We start from the raw sequence: 25,604 nt of genomic DNA, 5'->3' as shown, positions 1-25,604 counted from the left end.
AGCATCTAATCAGAACACGTGATTTTTACTTGACACTTTAAGAATCCTAGTAGGGCAGCAAATGGGGTTATTCATATCTGTTCTTGGACTAAAACTGAACAGTGTATATGTTGTATTTATTCCTATTTATAAAAGTGCCTGTAACAGTGCACTAGTTGCAGAATAATAATTTTACGTACAATCAAAACTCAGTTAAAATGATCATAAAAGGACCTTCCCAACCCATTGAAATAGGCTTCTCCTGCTTCCTGCAACACAGATTAGCTTCTTTTCCTGCATTGTGGAAAAGTATGGGAAAGTAGCATATATTGAAGATAATCAGATCTGAATGGTGTCAGAGCAAAGGAGGAAGTTGGTTCCAAAATTCCAGACAGCACCTTGCCACCAGAACGTTTTTTGTTTAAACCTAATGGCTGTAAGCTTGAGCGTCTCAGAAAGTTGCAACTGCAACATTAATACATAAGGAATAACATGACCCCTCAAATAGCTGAGACTGAAACAATTTACCTTAGTTCTTTTAACTCAAAATCAACAACTAAAATGGCAGATCATGGAAATCACGGAGTATGAGTGTAATGTATTCCCTACTGATAATATAGTAAGCAGGCAGCCTCTTAGTAAGCAGGCAGATTCATTCTCTACCAGTTACAAATTCTGAATGGGTTTAAGATACAGCCTCATGTGAAGCACATTGGTGTAATCCAGCCTTAAACTGTAAAGAGACAGTTGGCTTTGGTGATGTCTGTATCTGAAAGAAAAGGCCGTGATCTTCTTGACAAGTACAAGTGATGGAAAGAGAGCTTGGCAGCTGCTGATACCTGACATCTGAAAGCAGCTGGAGAACAAAAAAAGGCACTCAAATTGTGAACCTGAGTCGCAGATGGCAGGCTTGTGCCCTCGTTCGAAGGCGCTAATATAATTGTGTTCAGTTTTGGGGTACTTTTCGCAGTATGTAATAACTTCGGTTTTCCTGCATGCTTACCGTTAATTAACTCCAATAACTCAGTCTTACCTCAGTTTAGTCTCTACCACCTAGCCCTTATCTAATTCCAATCTCCGTGGGCTCTGGTTCTGGGTGAATTTTTCAGTTGTGTCAGATATCTCCAGTGATTTGAAAAGCGAGCAGGGTGTTGACAGCATGCTGAAGGCAGGTATACCATGCCTCCCCATTAAACCCTCCTCACAGCCCCCATAGTGAACAGGAAGAGAGAAAATCGAACCCTGTGTCAGAAAATCCTCCGCTCAGAAGGGTAATTGCCCAGTCCTCCCCTCTGGGTAATGTAAAAAAGAAAGGAGAATAGCTGTTCTAGAGCCAATCCCATCTGTTCCCGTGAAGGTCTGCAGACCCGTTGAGAGCACCAGTATCAAAAGCAACTGACAGAAAAAAATTAGTATGAACACTGGGGGTGACAGGCTGAATGAATGGCGAAATAGGCTTCAATGTGGACCGGATTTCACTCTTGATCTTCATTCAACACTGGGAGGAGATTGTCAGCCAATACAACCAGCACAGCTCCTAAACCTTATCCAGGTCTAAAATCAAACTTGACTGGGTTCAGAGTGACAGAATTACTCTTATTTTCTTCCTTTCTCTTATCATTTCTTTATCCTGCCACTGCTCTGGGAATGCTAATATCTAGGTTCCTTGGTAAGAACTTCAGAAATTTTCAGTCACTGTCTTTGGCTCTGATTTTGCATAGAGCGCTGTACAGGATACCCCTGCAACCTCACTGAGCCTGGTATTTTCAGAAGGGTTCTAACATGGGTACAAGGGTCTGCCTAAACAGAGTAACTTGCATGATTGGGGTGTTGGCAATTCTAAGAGCCTATGCGCTTGTCTACATGGGGAGAAAGCCAACAGTAGCTGGTATGCACAAGTTATGCCACACAACTCCCTGTGTGGGCACTTTAGTGTGCACTGACAGAGCCTTTGTGCTCATTAGCTTAATGCCTTTTGGAAGTGTATTAAGTTAAACCACCTGAGGGCACTCTTAGTGCACAGTAAGAGTGTCCACAGAGGGAGTTAGTGCGGAGTAGCTACCATTGGGCTTTAAATTCACACTCTGGCTTACTGCACACTAACTTCCCCGTGTAGTTAAGCCCTAAGTCGAATTAATAAGTGTTCAATAAGAGATTGATAATCAAAGTAAGAATGATTTAGGCTTTTTCTCTCAGAGATATGTAATGTTTTAAATATGTGATTGGTAACCAGTTTGCTTTCATGGGTTTGTGGAAGAAGTATACTTCTTTGTAAAAGGAACCTTTTGGTTTTTAACTTGTAATCTGTTGTCCTTTTACTTTTTTTAGTCTCCTTGTCAGAAGAAGAAAGAGAGCAGCTGAGAAAATTCACAAATAAATCTTACCTGCTAGATAAAAGAACCCGTCATCAAGTGTATTTCAGTTTAATTGATATCCTTCTGGCATACTGCTATGAAATTTGTATTACTGAAGGAGACAAAAATGTAAGTATTTTTTTTCCTTAATGAAACTTTAGAAGTGGCTCAGCTGCCTGTCTACAAGACATTGCATTGTCCCCCACAAGGCAGGGCTTTTAAAGTGGACTTTGTTCCAGAATTTAAAAAGTGAGGATTGAAATGTTACATTTCTAGATTAGCCTGTTGGGCAGCAGCTTAGAATTGGTATCATTCCAAATGATTTTTATGCTGGTGCTACAGGTCTGAAGCATCCCACAGCTGTGGGAGCGAAAAGGAAAGAGGGTGTGGTGCAGGAGATATAAAAACAAATGAATCACTTCAGGTTATTTCATAGGTCACTGCTATGCTATGACTTGATTATCCAGATAGGGACTACATCAAAGAACAGCTGTTTAATACTGTGTTTTGTTTTTTTTCTGGGTAGTTTTATAATAGCTAGAATTGTTTGTAACAACAGTGTTTGTTTGGTTATGTAAAATGTCATTGGTGGGCGTGTAGGATGAAGGACAGGGTTCTGGAGTTCCACAGAAGCTGCTATGTTGAATTGCTTCTGTTCAGGGAATTCCATAGTTTTGAAGTTTTAAAACAACTGTTTTTTGTTTTTAAATGCCTCTTAGAGCACAGGGAGTAGTTATGGGAAACAGTCAGTAAACTAAAGGAAAACGTTTGAAGCCTTCAAAGTAGCCACAGAAAACTTTGGCCCCAATTCTAAGTACTCCCTTTCCCCTAGCTCACCACTGGTTGTGGGGAGGGAGAAAGGTTGCTTTGAACTACCTTTGCACCTCTGGTATTCTAGGCTTGCCCTTCCCCTGCGTAAGAGTAACCATAAGTCTCCCCTTACTTACATTCTGTTTCCCATAGCCTCTGGTGGGCCATAGGAAACAGAACAGCCAGAGCACTGTGTTCTTCAGCTATGTTCTCCTCCGTTCCCCAAAACAGCCTTAGCGGTGCCCCCCCCCCCCTCTAATGGCACAGATTGAGAGAGGGGACAGCATAGAGCTGTACTTTGGCCAGGAAAGTGCCCTGCAGACCACTGTTGATATTCTCTGAGAGCTGTTCCTTCCCATTTTTTTTGCTACCAGAGTGGAACAGATAAACAGTCCTGCTCTCCTGATTGGAGTGAATCCTTAAGGATAGACATTAGAATTGTGTGCAGAACTTTGCAGGTCTGTACAGTTCAATGGTATAATAATAATACTTATTACTAATATAGCACTTCATATTTTCAGTGTGCTGTACAAACACACACTAATTTATCCTTACAATAGCCCTGTTAGGTAAGGGAATAAATATTGTTGTGCTAATTTTTTAAATGGGGAAACAGAGACATGCAGAAGTTAAATGATTTGTCCAAGGTCACAAATCAAATCTGCATCAGAGCTAGGATTATAATTCAGGAATTCCTGGCTCCTAGCCGTTCTCATTCCACTAGAGCATACTACCTTACAAATCCCATGAATCTGCCTTAAAGACTAACAGATTTATTTGGGCATAAGCTTTCATGGGTAAAAACCTCACTTCTTCAGATGCATAGAGTGAAAGTTACAGATGCAGGCATTATATACTGACACATGGAGAGAAGGGAGTTACTTCGCAAGTGGAGAACCAGTGTTGACAGGGCCAATTCAGTCAGGGTGGATGTAGTCAACTCCCAATAATAGATGAGGAGGTGTCAATTCCAGGAGAGGAAAAGCTGCTTCTGTAATGAGCCAGCCACTCCCAGTCCCTATTCAAGGCCAGATTAATGGTGTTAAATTTGCAAATGAATTTTAGTTCTGCTGTTTCTCTTTGAAGTCTGTTTCTGAAGTTTTTTTGTTCAATGATAGTGACTTTTAAATCTGTAATAGAATGACCAGGGAGATTGAAGTGTTCACTTACTGGCTTTTGTATGTTACCATTCCTGATGTCCGATTTGTGTCCATTTATTCTTTTGCGGAGGGACTGTCCGGTTTGGCCAATGTACATGGCAGAGGGGCATTGGTGGCACATGATGGCATATATCACATTAGTAGATGTGCAGGTGAATGAGCCCTTGATGGTGTGGCTGATGTGGTTGGGTCCTCTGATGGTGTCGCCAGAGTAGATATGGGGACAGAGTAGGCAACGAGGTTTGCTACAGGGATTGGTTCCTGGGTTGGTGTATCCCTGTAGCAACCTCCTCATCTATTATTGGGAGTGGACTACATCCACCCTGATTGAATTGGCCCTGTCAACACTGGTTCTCCACTTGCGAAGTAACTCCCTTCTCTCCATGTGTCAGTATATAATGCCTGCATCTGTAACTTTCACTCTATGCATCTGAAGAAGTGAGGTTTTTACCCACGAAAGCTTATGCCCAAATAAATCTTAGTCTTTAAGGTGCCACCAGACTCCTTGTTGTTTTTGTAGATACAGACTAACACGGCTACCCCCTGATACATGAATCTGCCACACTTTAAAAAGAACAACACTGTACATGTACTGCTGGACTTAGGTCCCCCTTTGGAAGCCAAAAACCGTGAACAGTTTTCAGGAAAAAGAGGCATTTCAATTTGAGCTGTGTTGATTCATTGGGCAGACATTCAAGGTGCTGTTGCTTGGAGGAAAGTGTGTTTATTAAGAGAGAGAATTCTACTAAAATGCAGTTTTTCTCTGATTGCTGTTGTGTTTTAAAGGCTTTTTGCATAAGCTAGATATTCCCAGTCATTTAAATACACACGTTACTATTTCATATTCATAAATATTCTTAACCTTTGCAATTTTAAACATTTAAATTACTACTGGCAGAATATTATTTGAAAATAGTTTGCCAGCAATTTTGAATGTTGAATTAAATAATATTTGTTTTATTCTATTTCTCTTCCCTCCCCCACCAAAAAAAAAATCAAAAATCAGGTCGAGTCATCATGGAATATCAGGAAACTGAGTGCAACTTTGTGCTGGCTCGAGGTAAGGTGAATTTCAAGAACTGTAGTGTTGGTGGTTAAAATACCATTATTACTGTACTGTATGTTATATTCTGCTCATTCATAACTATAGATCTATTGAATGTTTTAAATTTCCTTTTGCTGTATGTAGTTATTTTAATTAATTACATGTTGTAACTTCCAAAACTGACTACAGAATTATTTAAAATGGATCTTTTAGGAAGTGCAGTATACATTTGCAGGCTAAGCTTATTGTAAGTGAGATATTTTTGGACTACATAGATACCTGGTAAAGTTTTGATATCATTGTCACCAACGTGGAGCAAACTGTAATATCCATTCGGTGGAACAGAAAGAGAAAGTGAAGCGGTGTAGAGAAAGTGAAACCAATACTTTGGCAAGATGTCTCAATCTGATAAGTAAGCCAGAACAGATCAGGTGCTTTCTCTTGCTCGCATGAACTGGACTGACACTCTGAAGAAGCATTAAATATATCATTCTTACCACATAAACATTTTTCTTTGAATTAATAAAGCTTACTTATCTGGTTGGATGTGGTTTGTGGTATGTCAGTGAGGATATTATAGCAAATCTATGGTCTGACTAAACTAGGATTTTTCCTCCTGTTATGAAAAAATAATAGTTCCTTTACCAGCTTGATATTGTAATATAGTAAAATATTTGTCAAGTAGGCATATTAAGTGCAACCACATTCATAGCACTAGAAAATAATAGTATAAAACTCCAGCTGTTTGAACAAAAGCCAGAGATAATCTTCCTATTTCACTGGCTGAGAGCAACATTGGATGGTAAGACAGCAGCTGTCAATCAAAATGTTTGAAAAATACCTTAAAAATTAACTACAGAAACTGGCAAGTGGCTTTATTTTACTGGGCAATTAGTTTTTAGAAAGGATTATTCTAATTATCTTTTTCACACTGAGCTCTCACACACAAGCATATTACCTGTTTGAAGGGATACTGATCATGTATTACTTTAAAACAGTTCTGTAATTCTATCTTCATGTTTCTCTGATTAAATTCTTTGATTTAAAATGGTTTTAAGGCATTAAACTTTATTTCTGTCAAAGAAGGTAATCATGGCATGGGAAAATGGAAGCAAGAACAAATATAATAAAGAGTACACAAATTGCAGTATTATGCAAATTCACTTTAATGACTAGAAGTCCCTTTTTTAATGAATGACTGATGAACAATCCAGATAAAAACATATGGATGAGAGGCATTTGTTTTGCTAGAAAATCCTCTCATCCTGAGCACCAACTGACAGAAAACATAAGATATGAATGTCAAATGTTGTAATGATACTCAAATACAAAATCATTATGGATCACTAGGTTTGCAAATTACTAAGGGGCGGATTAATAACTTTACTTTATGAAGATGCACATGTATGTCTTTATAAAGTTTTTATATATAACAGAAACATTTAAATATTAAACCAAATAAATGTATACTCTTTAAACGGAGACATGATAGAAGCTAGTGTATTATGTAAAATGATGCGCTATAAAAGGATACTGTCAGAATTGACAGGCCAAGTTATCTACTTAAAATGTTAATATTTTACTTCACCCTTCCTCTCTGATTCCTAAAAACTGGTTTATGTCAGCAAACAAAGATTGTAGCACATTGGGAACTGAAACTGTTCTTCTGGGTGGTGATATAATAAAAATAACCCATAGTAAGGAGTTTCTCCACAATTGTAAGGGCATAAACCTGATGCTGTGTCCATTCCACTCTTGTGAGTGGGAATCTTGTAAATTGTAATAATCTGCCTAAACACAAAAATGAGAAAAGCAGAGTGGAGAGGCTTTGTCAAAACACATCTGGGCCTACTAGTTCTGACAATGCCCTGTGAATTTAATTTGCTTCCGTAATATTTTTGATAGTTAAATTAGTAAATTCTTCACATTTTGAAGTGTGAGTAATTCATACTGTATTTTTATAATCAGTCCCGTGTACTACATGACACAATGGGACCAAACTGCAGCAATGGTTAAATTCTGCTCCAGCAACTTCTAAATTCTGCGGCAACAACCTCTAAATTCCATAGCAACATTAATTTATTTCATCTCTGTGCTATATTCTTCATTTCCCTCTTCCCATCTCCACACAAATACACACAGCTATGGGTCTGATTTTAAAAAAACAAAAGAACTACTTCAGGTTAAATGTGTTTAAATATGTTTTACAGTGATTGCTTTTGAGGATGGGTTTTTTCCCCTGTACTCTTTCGGAAGCCCATTCGGTGCACTGAAACTCAGCTCTTGCAGTGTTTCCTTGATAGCCCAGCTCAGGACCACCTTTGCCATGTGTGGGCAGGGACTGTCATTTATTAGGTGTTTGTACATTGCCTAGCACAATGGGGGGGGGGGGGTCTAATCTGGCTATGCCCTTTAGGCACTATGGCAATATACATGTTACAAATTATTAATTATTATTATATATCAGGGAAGGCAGGTACTTGTAGCCTGCTTCAGCCTCTCATCTCCACAGCTCAATAGGTCTTGACTGCTGCACTGTTTTCCAGGCTTCATAGCCTACATCAGTCTGCACTTTTGGCTTCCTCTTTGGACTGCAATTGGACTGTAATTCTGGCTCCCCAATCTTCTGCCACCTGGCGTCAAACAACAGTGCAGGGAGTATGCACTGTAATCCAGTTAACTTCCCCTTGTGGGGAAGGATGGGAAGCAAGCAGCAACTGCAGCCTGGTTGCAGACAGAAGACAAAATGTTAGGCTCTTGGCTGCAGCAAAACAGCAAATTCCATGACAGAAATAGTGAATTTCATGGCATCTTGAAAAATATCCCAAATTCCATAGTTGCAGAATCCACAGGCCCCTGATTGAGTTTACATCTCTCAGAGCTATTGTTTCAGGGTGTCTGCAGACGTGGGCAGTGGATGCTTACATTGATTTGTCCTTGGTTCATGTTTTCAACCATGCTTCTTTTTTTTTTTTTTTTTTTTAAACTCCTGTGAACCTTACAGAGCCAGTACAGACAAGATTGAGTGAACTGAATTCTATTCCATTTTGTGCATCTTTCAGTGGAATTGTTCACTGAGTTTCTGTTACACCTGTATAAAGCAGTAGGGTTGCCCAGGTGTGACTGAGGGGCTTATCTGCCAGCGGAACCTTTATTTCTGGTGAAGATAAAGAAGATAGAAAGAACCCAGCTGAATTGTCTGAGCCAAGACTCTGTTTGTAGGGTTGGCAATTTAAAAAAAAAAATAGGGCCTAATCTTGCAAACACTTCCAGTGATGCACTACTCATGATAGAAAACACTATTCACTAGTAAGAGTTTGCAGGGATTGGGCCTTTGGTTCTGTAATTTTTAACATTTCAATGCATGTTGTTACTGTCTAACACTGTAGTTAGGCGCAACTGATGAAGTTATAAATGCAGTTATAAATGCAGCGGCAGTCTTGACTTTTTCACAATCATAACTTATTGTAATGAAGAGGTTGTCTTATGGGTGTGCACTTACCGTACAATGTAGCAATTGGTGCCGCAGCTGCAGTCAGCAGTAGACTTTACACCCAGGAAATTCAGTTGTCTGGCACCAAGTTGTTCATATCATATGAAAAAGTGCTGAGTGGTCAGCAATGGTGGTTTTTATTAATTTTAATCAATTGCAAATTCACAATGAAAAAGGGTTTTTTTAAAATTCATAAATGGAAAGTTTTATCTTTGAAGAGTGAAAGATGGAAAGGAAATCACTCTTGAGAGAATCTTTAATAACTCACTAATGCCTCTGGCCTAAGTAAACTAGAGGTCTTCTTCACTCATAAATGAGGACAATGAGCTGCCTTCCCAGGGGAGATATATTTATCTCTATCTTCAATATCCATAACTTTGCTAAAAGGCAAAGGCATATATCATTTTTAGAGTTCTTGTGTGTGTACACATGGATTCTGTTATCATATGTTTTTAATTTTTATTTATTCTTAAAAGGCTTTTTATAGCTCTCTTTAATATACATAATGTTAAGGGACAGACTTATTGCTGTAATGTAAAGAATGGCAAAGACTTCAGTTAAATGTTTTATTGTAATGTGCCCTGAATTCAATATTTTTCAATTAAAAACCACTAAAATTTATCAGATTTTTATAATTGTACCATGTAAGTTGAAAGTGCTGGGTCTTGTTTCTGTTTAAAATTAACCTATTGTTTCCATAGCTGTTAAAACTATAGACCTTTTTGTGCGTGTTGCAATAATGTCTTAAAAAAAAAAAATTACAATGTGCTTTTTTTTATTCAAGTAAATTAATCATACAATTTCATTGATGCTCTCAGAGTTTCACTAGTATTCCTGAGGTCCTGGTATCCTTTGGAAGAAGAGTTTTATGTTATCCACTCTACAGACATTTCAGATTAGTGACACGAGCCTTCAGTGATACAGTCATGATATTGCAACTAGGTGAGATACTTAATTTTTTACTATATGTGTTAATTAGCCATATACAGTGAAGTTTGGCTGTACTATATATTTATTTGTATGGGGGACGAGGGGGCCTTGTCTACACAGAACATTAGTACACACCAGTCTGGGTGTAAATTCTAGTGCACACCAACGTGTCATGCACTAACTGTCCGTTTGGCCCTTGCTGACATGCACTAAAAGTTCCTTAATGCATGTTGACATAATATTATGAGACTGTGTCAACGTGCACTGGGGAACAATAGTGTATGTCAGCAGGGTCAAAATGGACAGTTTGTGCGTCACATGCTGGTGTGCACTAGAACTTACACCCCTGCTGGTGCACATTAACACACTGTGTGGACAAGTCCTGTGTGTGTGCACGCACGCGTATTACAGTGAGGAAAAAGGTTTTCCTTTACTGGGCAAAAGTATAGTTATGAAGCTACTGTCATGCACAGTTAGGTGTTATACTTTCGTATTGTGCCCTGTTTTAAAGTATCTAAAGTATACTTTTAATTATAATTACATTGTATTTCTAATGGTGGATCATGGTCAAAAGTTTTTAGATGCACATCTGTAGTTTGTTAGCTCTTCCTGTGTTATTTAATTGCCTGATCCAAAACCTGCTGAAATAAATGAAAGGACTCCCATTAGCTTAAACGAGCTGTGAATCAGGCTCCAAGGGCAGTTTTGAAAGCGCCCCCTGCATTTGGTTGTGGCTGCCGTTCTGTTCAATGAAATCCTTCTGATCCTGATATGGAGTCCCCCACTGGAATACATACGTGCGTGCTACACAATCTGGATCATCAAAGCAGCTTCCCTATCTTGATCCATGATTTGGAAGAGTTATTCCATTAAATTAACACTTGTGAATGGTGCTAAGAATTGTTCTGAAAGTAAATTTACTCTGTTAAATTCATTTTCTTAGCCAGCTAGTTTCCCAGAGGTAGAGCTTCTGCTGATTTTAAACTGATTTGGTCCCATTAGCTATGACTTTTTTTTTTTTCCTACTTCAAATAATCATATTAGACCTCTGAGGTCCCTTAGTTCCAAAAATACGCTGTCACTTGTGCCAGATTAATACTGGCATATAGGTGCACTAATTTTTAAGAAACAGTTTTGGGGGCTTTTATCTGTGTGGTTCTTTTAGCCTGAGAGGGGCCACTTCCCTTATGGGTTTAGAAAAAATGGTTGGGACAGCTGTGTATTAGGTGCAATGATGGAATGATAAGGTCAGAAATACAGATTTTTTTTTTTTTATAAGGCCATGGCTAAAGATATTAAGCATGAACAGGTTAATGGAGCACTCCTATGGTATAACTGTATTGATACAGCACTAAGATGGAATAAATTCTAACTGAACTAACATATTGTTTTATCAGTGACCCAGAAAGGGCTGAAATAACAGCTTCGTGATGTGGAAAGCATCAAAATAATGCAGTATGCATCATAAAATGTTTTTACCACTTTCAAAGTCATAATTATATCTTAGGGGGAGAGGAAGACCTCTATAAGCTTGTCTTTTAGTGCGCTGCCTCTGCCTTTACCTACGCAAAATCAGGCAGTGTTAAATAACCAAATAGTGCTGTGTAAACAAAACATATAGTAGTGGGATTCCATATGGACAGGTTTCGTTTATTTTAAATTGAATTAAAAGCTGAGTGCACTACATATTTGAACCTTTGTTTCACACTTTAGGAGTAGAGCTGTCATCTTTTTAATGTCTGAAAGTAAATCTCATAGCAACAGAGTATTTATTATATATCCTGTGTACCATCTTTCACATATGTGCAAATTTTCAAAACTGCTATCATGTCAGTTTCAATTGTACAGTTGTACGCACTCGTGTTGATATCCTGGGTTGTTAAAATTACTTACAACTATGCTGTGTATTGTGAATTACTACATTCAGAAAAGCAGTTTCTTCTATATTGATAACTGTTAATTCTTTGAAGAAAAAATTGTATTAACAGATTATTTTTCATGGTGTGTGAGTTGCAGGAATCAAAAATTATACTGATAACTGGAAATTAATAAATTAATTCTGGGCAAGTGTTAAAAAAAAAAAAAAAAAAAAGTGTTACTTGTCCAATTTACCACTGACAACATAAAGGTCAGGCAGTGAAGTTAAGCAGGGAAAGTATCAAGCCTCCTTTCCAATTAACTCCATTAGATCTGTGTAGCATCTCTTGAGTGCGGAAAAAATTAAATGCTTATGATACAAGACGTAGTGTAGCATTCAGGCAGTCTGTCAGGGGATGTCTACACAGCGAAGCTGCGTGTCAGCTAACCTAGGTGAGCTAGCTTGATTCCAGCTGGTGTGGGTATTGGTAATGGTGAAGACAGCGCAATATGGGCTTCACCACAGGCTAGTGAGCCGAGTACCTAGCCAGGGTTTGTGCTGGCTTTGTACTACTTGCCCTGGACCCATGCTGGGCTGTCTTCTCTACTGTTGTTACCTATGCCAAGCTAGTTCAGGTAGTCTAGCACCCTCTACAGCTTTTGCTGTGTACACATCGCCTCTGATTTACTTGGGGAGGGACTTACAACAGAGATACTATGTACATTTTTATTTTAATTTTGTGGCACAAGAGAGATTTTACAGAATGAACATTCAGTGACCCAAGAAATAAATATTAAAAAGATTTTGGTAACACAGACTGCACCCATGTTCTAAGGTCTTAAGTCTAGGATTGCTTTGGTGGACTCGTGTGAATACTGCAGGAAACCAGTACATTTTTTCAACTTTTGTTGCTTGACCCATCATCACCAGAAAGAAGAAAAACACATGATTTGGGAAGTACAACTGTGTTGTACTGTGATGGTATACTTGAAATAGAAATGAGAGGATTGTTACTATTTAATGTTTATAATAGTAATGCCTAGAGATCATTCAGTAATGGGGCTCTAGTGTGCTAGGCACCGTACAAACACAGCAGTAAGCATTCCTTGCCCTAAAGATCTGACAATTGAAATAGACAAGACAGACAAAGGGTAGGGGAAAGGAATAATAACATATAGCAAAGAGTGAATTATATGATGATCTGTGAACATCATGTTACTGCCATGATTATTATTTGTTTTTGGTAGGGTTTTGTTAGGAGGGGTTTAGCTAAATGGAAAGACAAGGAAAAAGAGAGAGGAACATTTGAAGAGAAGTGATGAGGGGAAGAAGAAAGGATGCACAGAGTAAGGTAGGCGGGACAGGTGTGGAGTGCAGCCAAGATGAAGAGAGTATGAGGGAGGAAGCGCTGGGAGGTGGTTGGAGCAAACAGCCGATCAGAGCAGAAGAGAAAATTTCTAACGAAAACTATAGGACATATTCTGATGATATCTTCACTTTCATTGTATGACAGACTCAAGGCCAAACTCTCTGTTTGTGTGAATTGCTGCAGCTGGCTTAAATTCAGCCAGAACACCAGCAGAGAATTTTACCCTTTGATTATTAATTCCTTGTTTAAAATGCAGGCTGAACACCTATGGTGCTGTGTCAATAAAAAAAAAAAAATAGATGTGTTCATTAAAAACAAACCAGACTCACTTTCACATAAGTCCCTGAGCAGTAGCAGCCTTGTCATTACCAAACCTGGGTGGGTTCTAAACATCCTGATCTTAAAAGGAGCAGAGCACCTTCAGTTCCTGTTGAAGTTACTAAGGCCCTAAGTGGATAATTTGGAGCAGAAATGCTGCATATGCTTTCATTAGGGTCCTACCAAATTCATGGCCATGAAAAACACATCACAGACTGTGAAATCTGGTCTCTCCCCATGAAATTTTGTGTGTTTTTACCCTCTACTATACAGATTTCACCGGGGGGGGGGAAGAGACCAGCATTTCTCAAACTGGGGGTCCTGACCCAAAAGGGAGTTGCAGGAGCGTTGTAGTACTGCCATCCTTATTTCTGCGCTGCCTTCAGAGCTGGGCAGCTGGAGAGCGGCAGCTATTGGCTGGGTGCCCAGCTCTGACAGCAGAGCCGCCGTCAGCAGCAGCACAGAAGTAAGGATGGCATGGTATGATATTGCCACCCTTACTTCTGGGCTGCTGCCTTCAGAGCTGGGTGGCCGGAGAGTGGTGGCCGCTGACTGAGGACCCAGTTCTGCATGCAGCGGCCTAGAAATAAGGGTGGCAATACTGTACTATGCAATCCTTACTTCTGAGCTGCTGCTGGTGGCGGCTCTGCCTTCAGAGCCGGGCTCCCAGCCTGTAGCTGCTTCTCTCCAGCTGCCCGGCTCTGAAGGCAGTGCCGCCACCAGCAGCAGCACAGAAGTAAGGGTAGCAGTACCGCAACTCCCCCCCCCCCACACACAATAACCTTGCGACCCCACCCCCCACAATAACCCTGCAAACCCTCCCACCCCCAAAAGTTCTTCTTGTGTCAGGACCCCTACAATTACAACAGTGTGAAATTTCAGATTTTAATAGCTGAAATAATTAAATTTATGCTTTTTAAAATCCTATGACCATGAAATTGACCAAAATGGACCATTTGATAGGGCCCTAGCTATCAAGTATCCCATGAGCCATCTAAACTTTAATCATTTTAATACTTAACAGTGGAAAAGCATTGGAAAAAGTGGAAATACGACAGGTTTAGTTTCATTCAGCTGCATACCGTGCATTTCTTGTGCTGTATTGGTTACCTAGGAAACCATTGCAGGAAGAAATGTGATTGGCTGTATTGGTAGGTTGATTGTCAGAGTTGTGGGTGGAATTTCAAGAGCTCAGATTGTGCATGTAAGGCACAAAAAGTGAATGCTTGCCCATTTCAGCATGTGTTTTTATTGGTAAAAAGAAGGAAACTGCACTGAAGATAAACCATGATATTCTCTAAATATTACCTGAGATGTTAAATAGATTCTAATGGGTTAATTTAGTCAGAAGGAGAAAATAGTCTTAATCTATTGGGCGGAGGGGCAAAATAGTTAATATAGTGATGGTGATATAAACACAGATGATTAATATTAATAGTGTTGAAAATGCCAGTATTTATGTGCTGAAGTTATTTCTTGCTATTGTAGTTGAGTGTGTGTGGTATATAAGGCCTTAAATTCTTAAATTAAAAAACCACAAGAATATAACTAATGTTAAGTGTATTTAATAGATATATACCTTACCAGAAAACAGAATGAAATAAATAGGAACCTGTATATGAATTTGAAAAAGGAGACGGATGTTCAAACCATATTAGCTTAAAGTTTTGTGCTTGTACTGTCTAAACAGCATACCACAGATACACTCAACAAAATGTTTACTACTTCAAATTCCATGGAAAAATCTAAGAAGATCTTTGGGGCCTTTCTTTGTTTTTGTATAATGCCTAGCATATTGTACATACTACTGAAAGCATAATACAAGTAAATACAATATTATATGGTGGGTTGTATGTTTATAGTGTATCATATTTATTTTCGGCGTATTGAACGCACTGAACCACCAACATCATGCTTTTCAACGTATCCGAATGTATACATTACACACAGGTAAACGTGACTTGCTTTCATCAATAGAGAAAGCTAATGCTAGTAATAAAACTTACCTATAAAACCATTCCTTTTGACCCAAATCCAGCAAAACATTTAAGCACGTGCTTAGCTTTCGACAGGTGAATAGTCTGATTGACTTCATGCTCAATTGAGGCCTTTTCCTACATGATAGATGAAGCTGGAGCGTAGTACAATAATATATTTGGAATTTAAAGTTGAATAAGATATTTTGGCAAGGAATTTCATTGCAGCTCTGATAGTGTCTGATGTGTTCAGTTTATTGATAACGTACACAAAATGCATATCCCAAAGTCTGAGACTCTGTGTAGTAGATGGACACTTTCCAAAGGCACTTTAACAGAGCATAACCCTGTGAATGTTAAGGAACAACTCCTAGGAAACCAGTTATTTCTACTCATTAAAAAGTAGTTTGTCAGTTTTGCCACAAACAATTAACAAGCCTAGTGATCAGTCATTAAATGAGTTATTAACCAGTTTTTCAGAAACTATTGCTTTTCCAAAATATTATTCAATTGACCTAATAGAAAATTGTACATAAAAAGAGAACGACTGCCAGGAAAACAGTTGGACAGGTAGCTCATGAAGGAAAATTGTGAGTGAATTTGTTTTAAAAATGTAGAGTTTACTCAACGTTCACAATATTGAATTTTTTTTTAATCTGGTTGGTAAACTAAAGGACGCATGAGACATTCGTTTAAATCAGAAGCTCATTTGTATTAAGATCTCTAGGAAGATTTCTCACATGCTTTGGGTGATCAGTGCTTTGAATGTTTTAAAATGCTTTTACATAAAAGCTATTTAAAATTGAATGCTTTGATTGCAGTATCCTGTCATATTTGTTATCTGAATACATTTACAAATACTATTGGTATTGGATTTAAGAAATTTCTGATTTGTGAGTTATTGGTACATACAAGCTATAAAATTGCTTCAGAAATAAACGTATATCAAAACTGACAGATGATTAAAGCACAGATTAAGCATATGTAGCTTTAGTATATTTATATAAACATTGTTTTTCCTCTTCAGTAAACCTGTAGGCATCCATATACATTTTTTTCAAAATATTGGAGATGTACAGTATTTCTGTCACTAGGTAATGCTAGTTTGTGTATTTTACATTTATTAGCTGCTTGTAAAGATATAAACCATTGTGCTCCTTTGTGTGAGGTTAAAGAATATCCTATGCTTTTTTCAGCATACATGTGAACAATAAATAATTGATGACTAATTATATATAAAAAGATATTGATTTGTAGTTCTCAATTTCTTCTGATGGATGTTGGCACCAAGAGCTTTCTGCTTGTTTTGTAACAGAGTGGTGGCTGTAGGTGGCAGCACTTCATGTCTGGTTTACTTTCATTGGACTCTCCTGTAGGACACAGAGAAATGTGATTGATTGAACCTGCCATCAAATTGTAAAACACATTACTGTAAAATTACCATATTTGCCAACAAGGATCTTAGAAGAGTCAGAATTGCACAGAAATTCTTGAGCCAGTAACACTAAATATTGCTTTTGACACTTCGAAATGAAATTTTAAATTAATCCAAAATAGATTAATGTTCATTTGCATTAATTCATGTTAACATGTATCTGTTTGTCATACATATACACTGAGTTTTTTAGTATACTTCTCTCTGCTTAAATATTCTTGAGATTTTGTCTCTTAGAATCTGAGGACTATATTGATGCAAACACAAGGGGTTAGTGACATCTTTTATAGTCCTCATATATTCAGTTTCATGCTATCCTTTAATATCTTTAAGAGGGAGACAATAAAAGTTCAGTTTATTTCTTTAGATGCAAACTCATTTTGCTGCGTGCAAGTATGTGGAAAAAATACATAGAATTGTCTTTGGGAAAAGAGCTTCATTTACTTGATTTGATGCTGTAGTGGGGAAAAAAATCAGATTGAGGAGATAAAAAATAGCTGAATGAATTGTATAGTCTCCTGTTACTTCATAAATGTTTTATTTTCAATGCATGAGCCACTGAGCCTGTGAAAAAGTTAGATTACAGTGACTTTATTTCTGTTATATCAAATGACTGATGTAGATTTAGGCCCGAATTATACCCTCCTACACACAACCTCATAGGATAGGAAAAAGTCCTTCTGAAACTCCATGAGTTTAAAATTGTGGGATTTCTGCTGCAGGCAGTCATAGCAGTGAACTCCTGCAGAGTCCAACAATCTGAGAGCAAATGCGCTGGCTCTTATGGCACTTTTTGTGTTTAATATAATGAAATCTCATAAATATTTATAAGATCATTGTTTTCAATTGTCTTACAGATGTGGAATCTTTTTATATATTTATTTTAAAATCTGTCCCACTAACTTTTAAGCAATCAGAAAACATCTGTTCAATAAAAGCAGTTTATTAACTGTTCAATATAATGTAATACCGTAACTTTACAAATAAACTAAATTGTTACAGGTTAATGTTTTCATTTATTTAAGACACCTTAAAGTTAATTCCATTTACCATACTTAGGCTTGTTTCTGTGATCATTGTATGACTTGGAAAAATGTTGGTGCAGCAAATACCTATGATGAAACAAAGAAAATCTTTAGTTCACAAATGTTTACATTGATTTTGTGCACATTCTTAAACACTTATCATTACTTTCTGAATAGATTGTTTCCTTCTTCAACCTTGATTTGGGTCTTTGCACTGTACAAAAAGATTGAAATTGCCCATGCTTGGTACTTGGTAATCAAACTGATATTCAGTCCTGTGTTTCCAAACTACAGAATAAAATTAACTGCAGTAAGTGACTTGAAGAAGAGGAATTTAGAGCCAAAACAGTGGCATGGTCTTCATAGGCCATGAAATCTTAGACGTGAGTAAAGCACTGATGTTACTAAAGGCCAAAAACAAATGTCTTTGGACAGAACTTAGCATTGTGAATATCATGGTGATAGGCCAGCAAATGAGTTACACTTTCTAGAATAGCTACGTTAAGGTTTGGATACTATTTTTATGTGCCTCTTATTTATTCTTTAAGTATAGTCCCTATAGATGTGCATGCCTCTGTGCACTCTTGATTGGAGACTGCAACGTAATGTCCACCATCCCACGCCTGCAAAGAACAGTGCCTCGTGCTCTGAATGAGGGCACATAGGGAGGCGTGAGCTGACCACCACTCAGTTCCTTCTCAATTGCCTGCAGCTCAGGACAGAGAGTTCTGCTGTCTGCTGTATTTGCCTTAACTTGTGAATTCCCTACTCCCATGATCCCTTTCATGAAGAACATCCTAGGGAATGTACATTGTAGGCCCAAAGATTGACTATCTCTGAGCTCCCTTCCCTTATCCCCCTCCCCAGTGGAGTTATTGGAACTTATGGGGCCCTACAGCAACCAACTCTATCGGGGACCTAAGTGAAAACACCATCACCCACTGGTACCATGTCACCTACCGGCATCTCTAGACTGTCCTGTGCTACGTCACACGTTGGTACCACACACTTCTCTGGTTTGGATGATATACAGGAGGAACAAGAATCTCAGGTGGAGGAGATTTCACCTCCATCTCTGGATAAGGTGGTAATGTCACCACTGCCCTCCCACGCTGATGATTTTAAGACCTTGCAGGACCGCAGGAAAAGGCAAGCAGACTCGCTTCAGATCCTGCTGGAGGAAGTGCGAAAGTCTAAGCATTCCTTGATGGATATCCTGAATGTCAGTCCCCAGGGAAAGATTGCCATCACCTCAGTGAGGTGGACAGGGGAGCTGGGAGTGCTCATTGTGAGCCCACGATGTATCACCTTCAACAAAGACATCTCTATCCTTGCTTCTTCCCAAAGGTCTCCTCGGAACATAACATTAACCAGGAGATTCACTATCAGTTTTCTACTCAAAACCTCATGCCTCTAAAGAAGAATCAAACCTTTGTTCACTGTGTTAGGAGGGCCCTTGCTTTCTATGTGGATAGGACTAAATCATTCAGGCCTCTCCTAGACTATTTGTATCAGTTGCAGATAGGATGAAGGGCCAGCCGATTTCCATACAAACTAAGTAGGTTTCGGGTTGCATCATTACCTGCTATGAAAATGCCAACATGCATCCCACCTCACAGAGCAACAGTGTATTCTAAAACTCAGCCCACATTGACAGGGCTACTGAAGGACATTCCCATAGGAGAAATTGGCAGGATTGCTATTTGGTCTTCCATCTATACCTTTGACAAACATTATGCCATCTTACCTGCTTCTAGCGATACCACCACCTTTGGTGATGCAGGGTTTTGAACTATTCTGGACTTACCACCTCAGCACTTCTCGATGGGTTACTGCTTGGGAGTCTCCTATGGTGGAGCACCCATGGGACATATACTTGAAAAAGGAGAGATTACTTACCTCATAGTAACTTGAGTTCTTTGAGATTTTTTTACCTGTGGATGCTCCACCTCCCACCCTCCTTTTGCTCTACTGCAGAGTTAGGCTTCAAGGTCAATAAGGAATTGAGTGGCGGTGGGCTTGCACCTCCCTATATGCCCTTGTCAGAGCATGAGGCATTGCTCTGCACAGCCGTGGGCCTGCAGACGCTACTTCGCAGTCTGAGATAGAGAGCACAGATCAGAGTTCAGGAACCTACTCAGGGCACTCATTCTCTGAGGAAAGAATTGACTGAAAGACCTTAATTAACAGGCTCTGGAGGGAGTTAGATTTACCTGGCAGGTTGCTGTAATGAATGGACTTTAGGTATGGATAGGAGAACAGGCTCCAACAAGTCCCCTTTTCTCTCCCCAAAAATGCAAAAGAAAAGTGGGATTGTGGGACAAGAAAGCTGTTAGAAATAAATTAGATTGGAGGTGACGGGCAAGAAATGAACATACAAAGCAAATTTTTTCTTTCACACTGGAGGAAACTCTGTTGAAGTCTGGACTGTAACTAAAAGCAAAATATTCAAGGGAGGAGAAAAGACAAACACCCACCAGAGGGGAGAAATATTAATAGGTTAATTTAAGGTTATATATTTTAATTGAGTTTCTTCTTTGAGTAGTGTTCCTATGGGTTCTCCACATCATGATGTGCGTCTGCCTGTGCACACTTGATCTGCGATTTTTGCCAGCAGTGTCTGTGGGGTCTGCCTTTGCGCCATGCAAATTCTCATGTTCTGGTACAAGAATATATAGGGAGGGTGGGACTTGCTGCCACACTCTAGTTCCTTTTCACCCATCTGCGGCTGGAAACAGAGCATTGTGGTGTCAGCTAGCTACACAGCTTGCTACCTCTTCCCCTTAAACTTTTATTTTCTTTATTTTATGGGGGGGGGAGGTTAAGTTTGTACTTTTTTGGGATGGGATTTCTCTCTTCCCTTCGTCATTTGCCCAATCTGAGCCCTTGTGTTTTGTTTTGTTTTTGTTTTGGGCCTTTATCTGTGTCAGATAGTTAAGCCGCCTTGGCTGCCTGGGAGGACTCACATCCCTTTCAAATGTAAGGGTATGTCTACACTGGCAAGTTTCTGCGCCACAAGTTGTATCACTTGTATTAAAACGCTGGAATTAAACTGCTGTTGCATGTCCATACTGTGCTTCTTGTGATGCTGGAGCACATCCACATTAGCAGCTCTTGCAATGGCAAAGACAGCGGTGCAGTGTGATAGCTATCCCACTGTGCAACTGGCTGCAGGGTGCTTTGGGAAGGGTTTGCAATGCGCGCGCACACACACACACACACACCCCTGCCTCTATGTTCAACAGCAGGAGCATTCCACATTAATGGTTTGCTTTGTGTCCTGGAGCAGATCAGCACAGCACGCAATGGCTGTCAGAAACCGTGCTTTGAAGGGGGAGGGACGCATGTCTCCAGGGCAGCCAAGTTCAAAACAATGAGCAGAGTGGTCACTTGAGGCATTATGGGACAGCTCCGGAGGCCAATTACAGCGCAGAACGCAATCAAGTGCCTACCCTGGGAATAGAGCACTGGAGCCTCTGCGGAAATAGCCTTACGACTCTCATCGAGGCGGTTCTTTTGCAGTGCTGCAACTGAGGAGTTTCTGCAAACAGAGTGGCTTGGCAGTGTGTACACGTCTGCAGTTTGAGCGCAAAAAGCTGCTTTACTGCGCCGAAACTTGCCAATGTAGACAAGGCCTTAGATCTGTTCAGGGTTTAAAAGCAGCTCTAAGAAATTGAGGGAGGACAGACTTAAACGCCTGTTGGTTGAGTCAGTGTTCTCTGAGACCCATGGGGTACAATTCACCCCCTGTACCGTGGACCTGGTTGCTCACAGACCCCTGGTGACCATGTCAGTTGCAATGGTAAGCAAAGACCCCGAGGGCCCTTCAGAACCATCCAGACCCTCAGAGAAGAAAAGGCCACATTCTTCAGAACAGGCTAAGAGAAGGGGAAAGTTACCCCCTCGGTCTGGATCTCAGGAGACCTTGCATCCTGGTTCCACTGAGGCTCCAATCATCTCATACTGAGACCAGAGCACTGGCTAAGAAAACCATGCTGCATACTGAAAAGCCATCAGGTAAACAACTTAGAACAGCACTAGCATCAAAGCCACAAGGTCTCTAGAGCCATGCCAAAATCATTGTCAGTGCCATCTTCTGTAACCAGATGAGAAGGGCCCACCACTTGCCCTTCAGTACCCTCTCCAGTACCGCTCAACATAAGGGCTCTTGAAGCTTCCTATCCAGAGTCCCTGGTACCATCCAAGCTGCTATTCAGTGATGATCTTTGAATCCTGGAAGGACCTGAAATGATTTTACAAACTATTCAAAATTTTCATCTTTCATTGAACACCTGCCTCAGGATCAGAGGGAACAATTTCATGCCTCCATAAGAGAAGGGCAGACAATTGCCAAGATGTCTCTTCGGGCCTCTCTCAGTGCTGCTGATACAGCTGCACAGTCCATGGATAGGGCAGTAATCATGCCCCAAGCTTCTTGGCTGCCTCTGACTTCCCCTGTGAGGTGCAGAATACGATCAAGGACCTTCTCTTTGGGGGAGGGCACGTTATATAGTGATTCTTCATATTCTTACGCTCCCAGGCAACACTACAATCTTTGGGCATCTATACATCCCAGACAAGGAGAAAATACAGTAGATTGCAGATGCCTCAATGTCTTGCCGAGGCCACTCCCAGCCCTGAGAACAGCTGACCTCTTACTCATGTGCAGTCACACAATGTATTCCTTCTTTTTCTTTTTGCCAATGTAAACAATATGTGACTTGAAGGACAGTGTGATGAAAATGAAATCCGTGACAACATCCATTTGTGTCGTAACTAAACAGAATAGAACTGTAACAAAGCATACTTCCCTTTCTTCGTCCCTTAGTGTACTGGATGGCTCCTGACTTTGTGAAATCATTGCAGCAATGTATAAATTGGGTATGAAATGAAAATTCCCCTTTCTATCTAGTGTACCAGGACACTAGACAAATGCTATGGAATCATTAAGTTGATGTGCTGTTTGCTGCAGCAGGGAACCAGTCAGAAAAGCAACCAAACCCCCGTGAATATCAGTGAAGTAGAATCAAGGGATACGGGGGCATTAGAGAGAGAATCTCAAACCCAGTTTGCCCCCCCCCCCTTTTATGTGTCATGAAAACTTTTAAAACCTGTTTTATACTCTTTTGTTGTTGTTGCTAACTGCGAACTGTTCTGGCTGGCAGTTTGACAGCTAAACAAGGTTTTCACTTACATTGTCATTTTTTAAAGAAAACGGATCTGTTTCTTTGCAAGTCGGAATAGTCTGTCTTCACAGATATTAAGGACGATAAAGTTTAGAAGTTATAGTTCAGCCCCATGCTTGTGCGTCTTAATTTTTATCTGATTCTCTCTCTAGTTTTCTGTTTGACTAGTTCCCTTCCAGTGCAGCATTTCTCCAGCTTCTCCACACCCGCCACTGTATAACTTCTCCTTCCTCGTTCCCCTCCCCTCCGGGTAGACACACTCAGACTGGCGCTCTTCTGTGCAGAGGTACTTCTCTGATAAAATCTTGTGGTTGGACAGCAGGGGGAGTTTTACAAGAGATCAACTCAGATCTTAATTTTTTATTTATTTAAAGTGTAACCTTGCCAAGTTAAGATTAAATAATGTAGGAGGAGCTCACCCCAGCAGAGGGGGCTGGTAGACTCCCTCTGCACACTTGATATTTTTTATTAGCCATACTTGTTTTCACTGTCTAACAAAAATCTATTTTAAAAGTGTTCTCACTAGCACTTAAGCCTTAGTGGTTTTGAGGCTTTTGAAAAAAGGGTGCAAGGAAGTGCTAAGTAATTAGGAAATGTTTGTAGCTAAACATCTGCTTTGCAGAAATGGTGACATATGAAAGAAAAATGAAGCAGAACAGGTCTCTTCTGGTTGTGAAATAAGAAAATGTATTTCTGCTGCCAAATAGTCATCTTTCAGAGATTTATCCAATGTTTTTAAAAATGGGATTTTTTTTTAGTTATTAGGAATGTTTGATGATTTCTTTTTTATCCCAGACATTTGAGCTGCCAACCAGTCTGTCACTAACAGCAGCAGGAAACAGTCTAATGAATTCTAAGACTCTGATCCTGCAACGAACTCTAAATGGGCACGCTTTCATTGACTTAAGTAAGGCTCAGTGTATGCAGAGGAGTCCAATGGAAGATAACTTGTGCAATTGGGACCTAAATCTCTCCTCCCTTTATTTTGTTTTTTAAATGAGAGGGAATGGGAGAATTCCAATCAAATGATCGAGGCACTAACTCAACATAAGGTAGTAAGATTGTGCCAAACCTGCCATATATATAAAGTGTTGCAATGAAATGTTTATTAAGGTGTCAAGTGTAAAATTGTAATGTTTTAGTTTTCATTTATTTATTTTTCAAAAAGCATAAATGTTTTTTCCAGGTAAAAGTGCTGTTTTGAAATGTCTGTTGGACATTCACAAGATTTTTCGAGAAAATGACCCTGCCTACATCCTTAATGATCTCTACATTACGGACTATTGTATTTGGATTCAAAAAACCAAGTAAGTTTTAAATCAGTTGCTATTCTGAGAGAGTTTTTAGCATATTGTATCCAGGAACAAGTGTTGATAGTTTGTAAACTTCTCAAAATGGAAAAAAAAATCCTTCCTTAAAATCATAAATGGAAATCTGTTCAATCTTTCACTTATTAAACTTACCTAACATGCTATTCATGCAAGACAAAAGAAGGCATTTTATTTTTTTAATAATGTTGGTAGTAGTAGAAGAATGGAAGGTTTGTTTTTAAATAAAAATATAAATTCCATTTGTTTGCAGACTGCTAAAACATAAGGGAGGTGAAACTTTATAGGAGTGTTCATGTAACTGCACAGAAATCAAGAAGCTTTTTCAAGGAATTAAAATGATTAAAAAACATTCACGTAATATTTGAAAAAAGTTTGTGGCAACTCACAAATCCTGAATTGGATGTCTTGAGCTAACGACACACACACAAAATATTTCATCTGCACTGAACAGCTGACTTAGGCATTTTACATTTACTGATTGTACTAATTGGTTTCAGCACCTAGAATGAGGATTGTAGCACAGCTCCAGCTGAATAAGTACAGTCTACACCGGTTTCTTCCTGGGGTAGAGAGGAAGCTGCTATGGACGGTTCAGCTGGTTCTCCACCTGTCAATGCAGTGTTTTGCTACTTACTCCAAGCCGCAATGTAGGGTACAGGAGCCTCAGTAGCTCCAGAATGCCCTGGTACAGTCATGGTTGTAAAATGTACTGCATGTGGATGTGTTAAAACTGCTCTGGGAATATCTTGCTGCTGAAGGCATGGTAATTGATATACAGTATAATATAGTATCATCCTGATATGGCTTGATGGTCTGTAAGCAGCCTCTAAATCTTAGTCTGTAATTTAACACAGAGAGATTCACAAGAAATTGTGAATCCTTTAAATCCACCAGTCGCAAAAAGCATAACATGCCCCAAAAAATTTCAGAGCAAGTATTGGGCAGGAAGGGAAATACGAAAGAGAATTTTTTATTTTATATAAAATATGGATCCAACTTAAATAGGCTAATATTAAATAATGGCACATCTCTGAGTTCTGAGGGTGTGTGTGTTGTATTAAAACATGTAGTTTGACATCACCAGAATGTCTCAATGAATAATAGTCCTGCAATTCACCACTGCCTGTTACTAAATGCTGTGTATTACTTGATTGTTTATTCATTTGCTCTTCAGTATATTTTTTAAATGATTAATTTTGCTCCCACTATGAAGACTGGGAAAAAATCTATTACAGTATAAAAGACTGTTTAATCCCAGCATAGCAAAATACTGCTAATTCAGTCAGTGTTCACTTCTTTGATTAGGCCAGTTTAGGCCAGTAGCCTAAAGAGAGC

At 39.3% G+C, this 25,604-nt stretch overlaps 1 protein-coding gene across 3 annotated transcripts in view; it reads left to right on the top strand.

Moving 5' to 3' along the window:
- Positions 1 to 25,604, top strand: part of SHQ1 (SHQ1, H/ACA ribonucleoprotein assembly factor) — a 105,854-nt gene that overhangs the window by 40,941 nt on the left and 39,309 nt on the right. For all 3 annotated transcript variants that reach the window (XM_026650472.1, XM_026650473.1, XM_026650474.1), the window contains 4 exons: positions 2,308 to 2,462; positions 5,310 to 5,363; positions 9,660 to 9,783; positions 24,125 to 24,245. In XM_026650472.1, coding sequence (XP_026506257.1) covers positions 2,308 to 2,462; positions 5,310 to 5,363; positions 9,660 to 9,783; positions 24,125 to 24,245 — 454 coding nt within the window. The remainder of the gene's footprint in view (positions 1 to 2,307; positions 2,463 to 5,309; positions 5,364 to 9,659; positions 9,784 to 24,124; positions 24,246 to 25,604) is intronic.

The sequence above is a fragment of the Terrapene carolina genome, unplaced genomic scaffold, assembly GCF_002925995.2.
Source record: "Terrapene carolina triunguis isolate 2854851 unplaced genomic scaffold, T_m_triunguis-2.0 Scaffold89, whole genome shotgun sequence".
Taxonomy (NCBI): Eukaryota; Metazoa; Chordata; order Testudines; family Emydidae; genus Terrapene; species Terrapene triunguis.
This window is presented reverse-complemented; position numbering and strand designations above follow the sequence as displayed.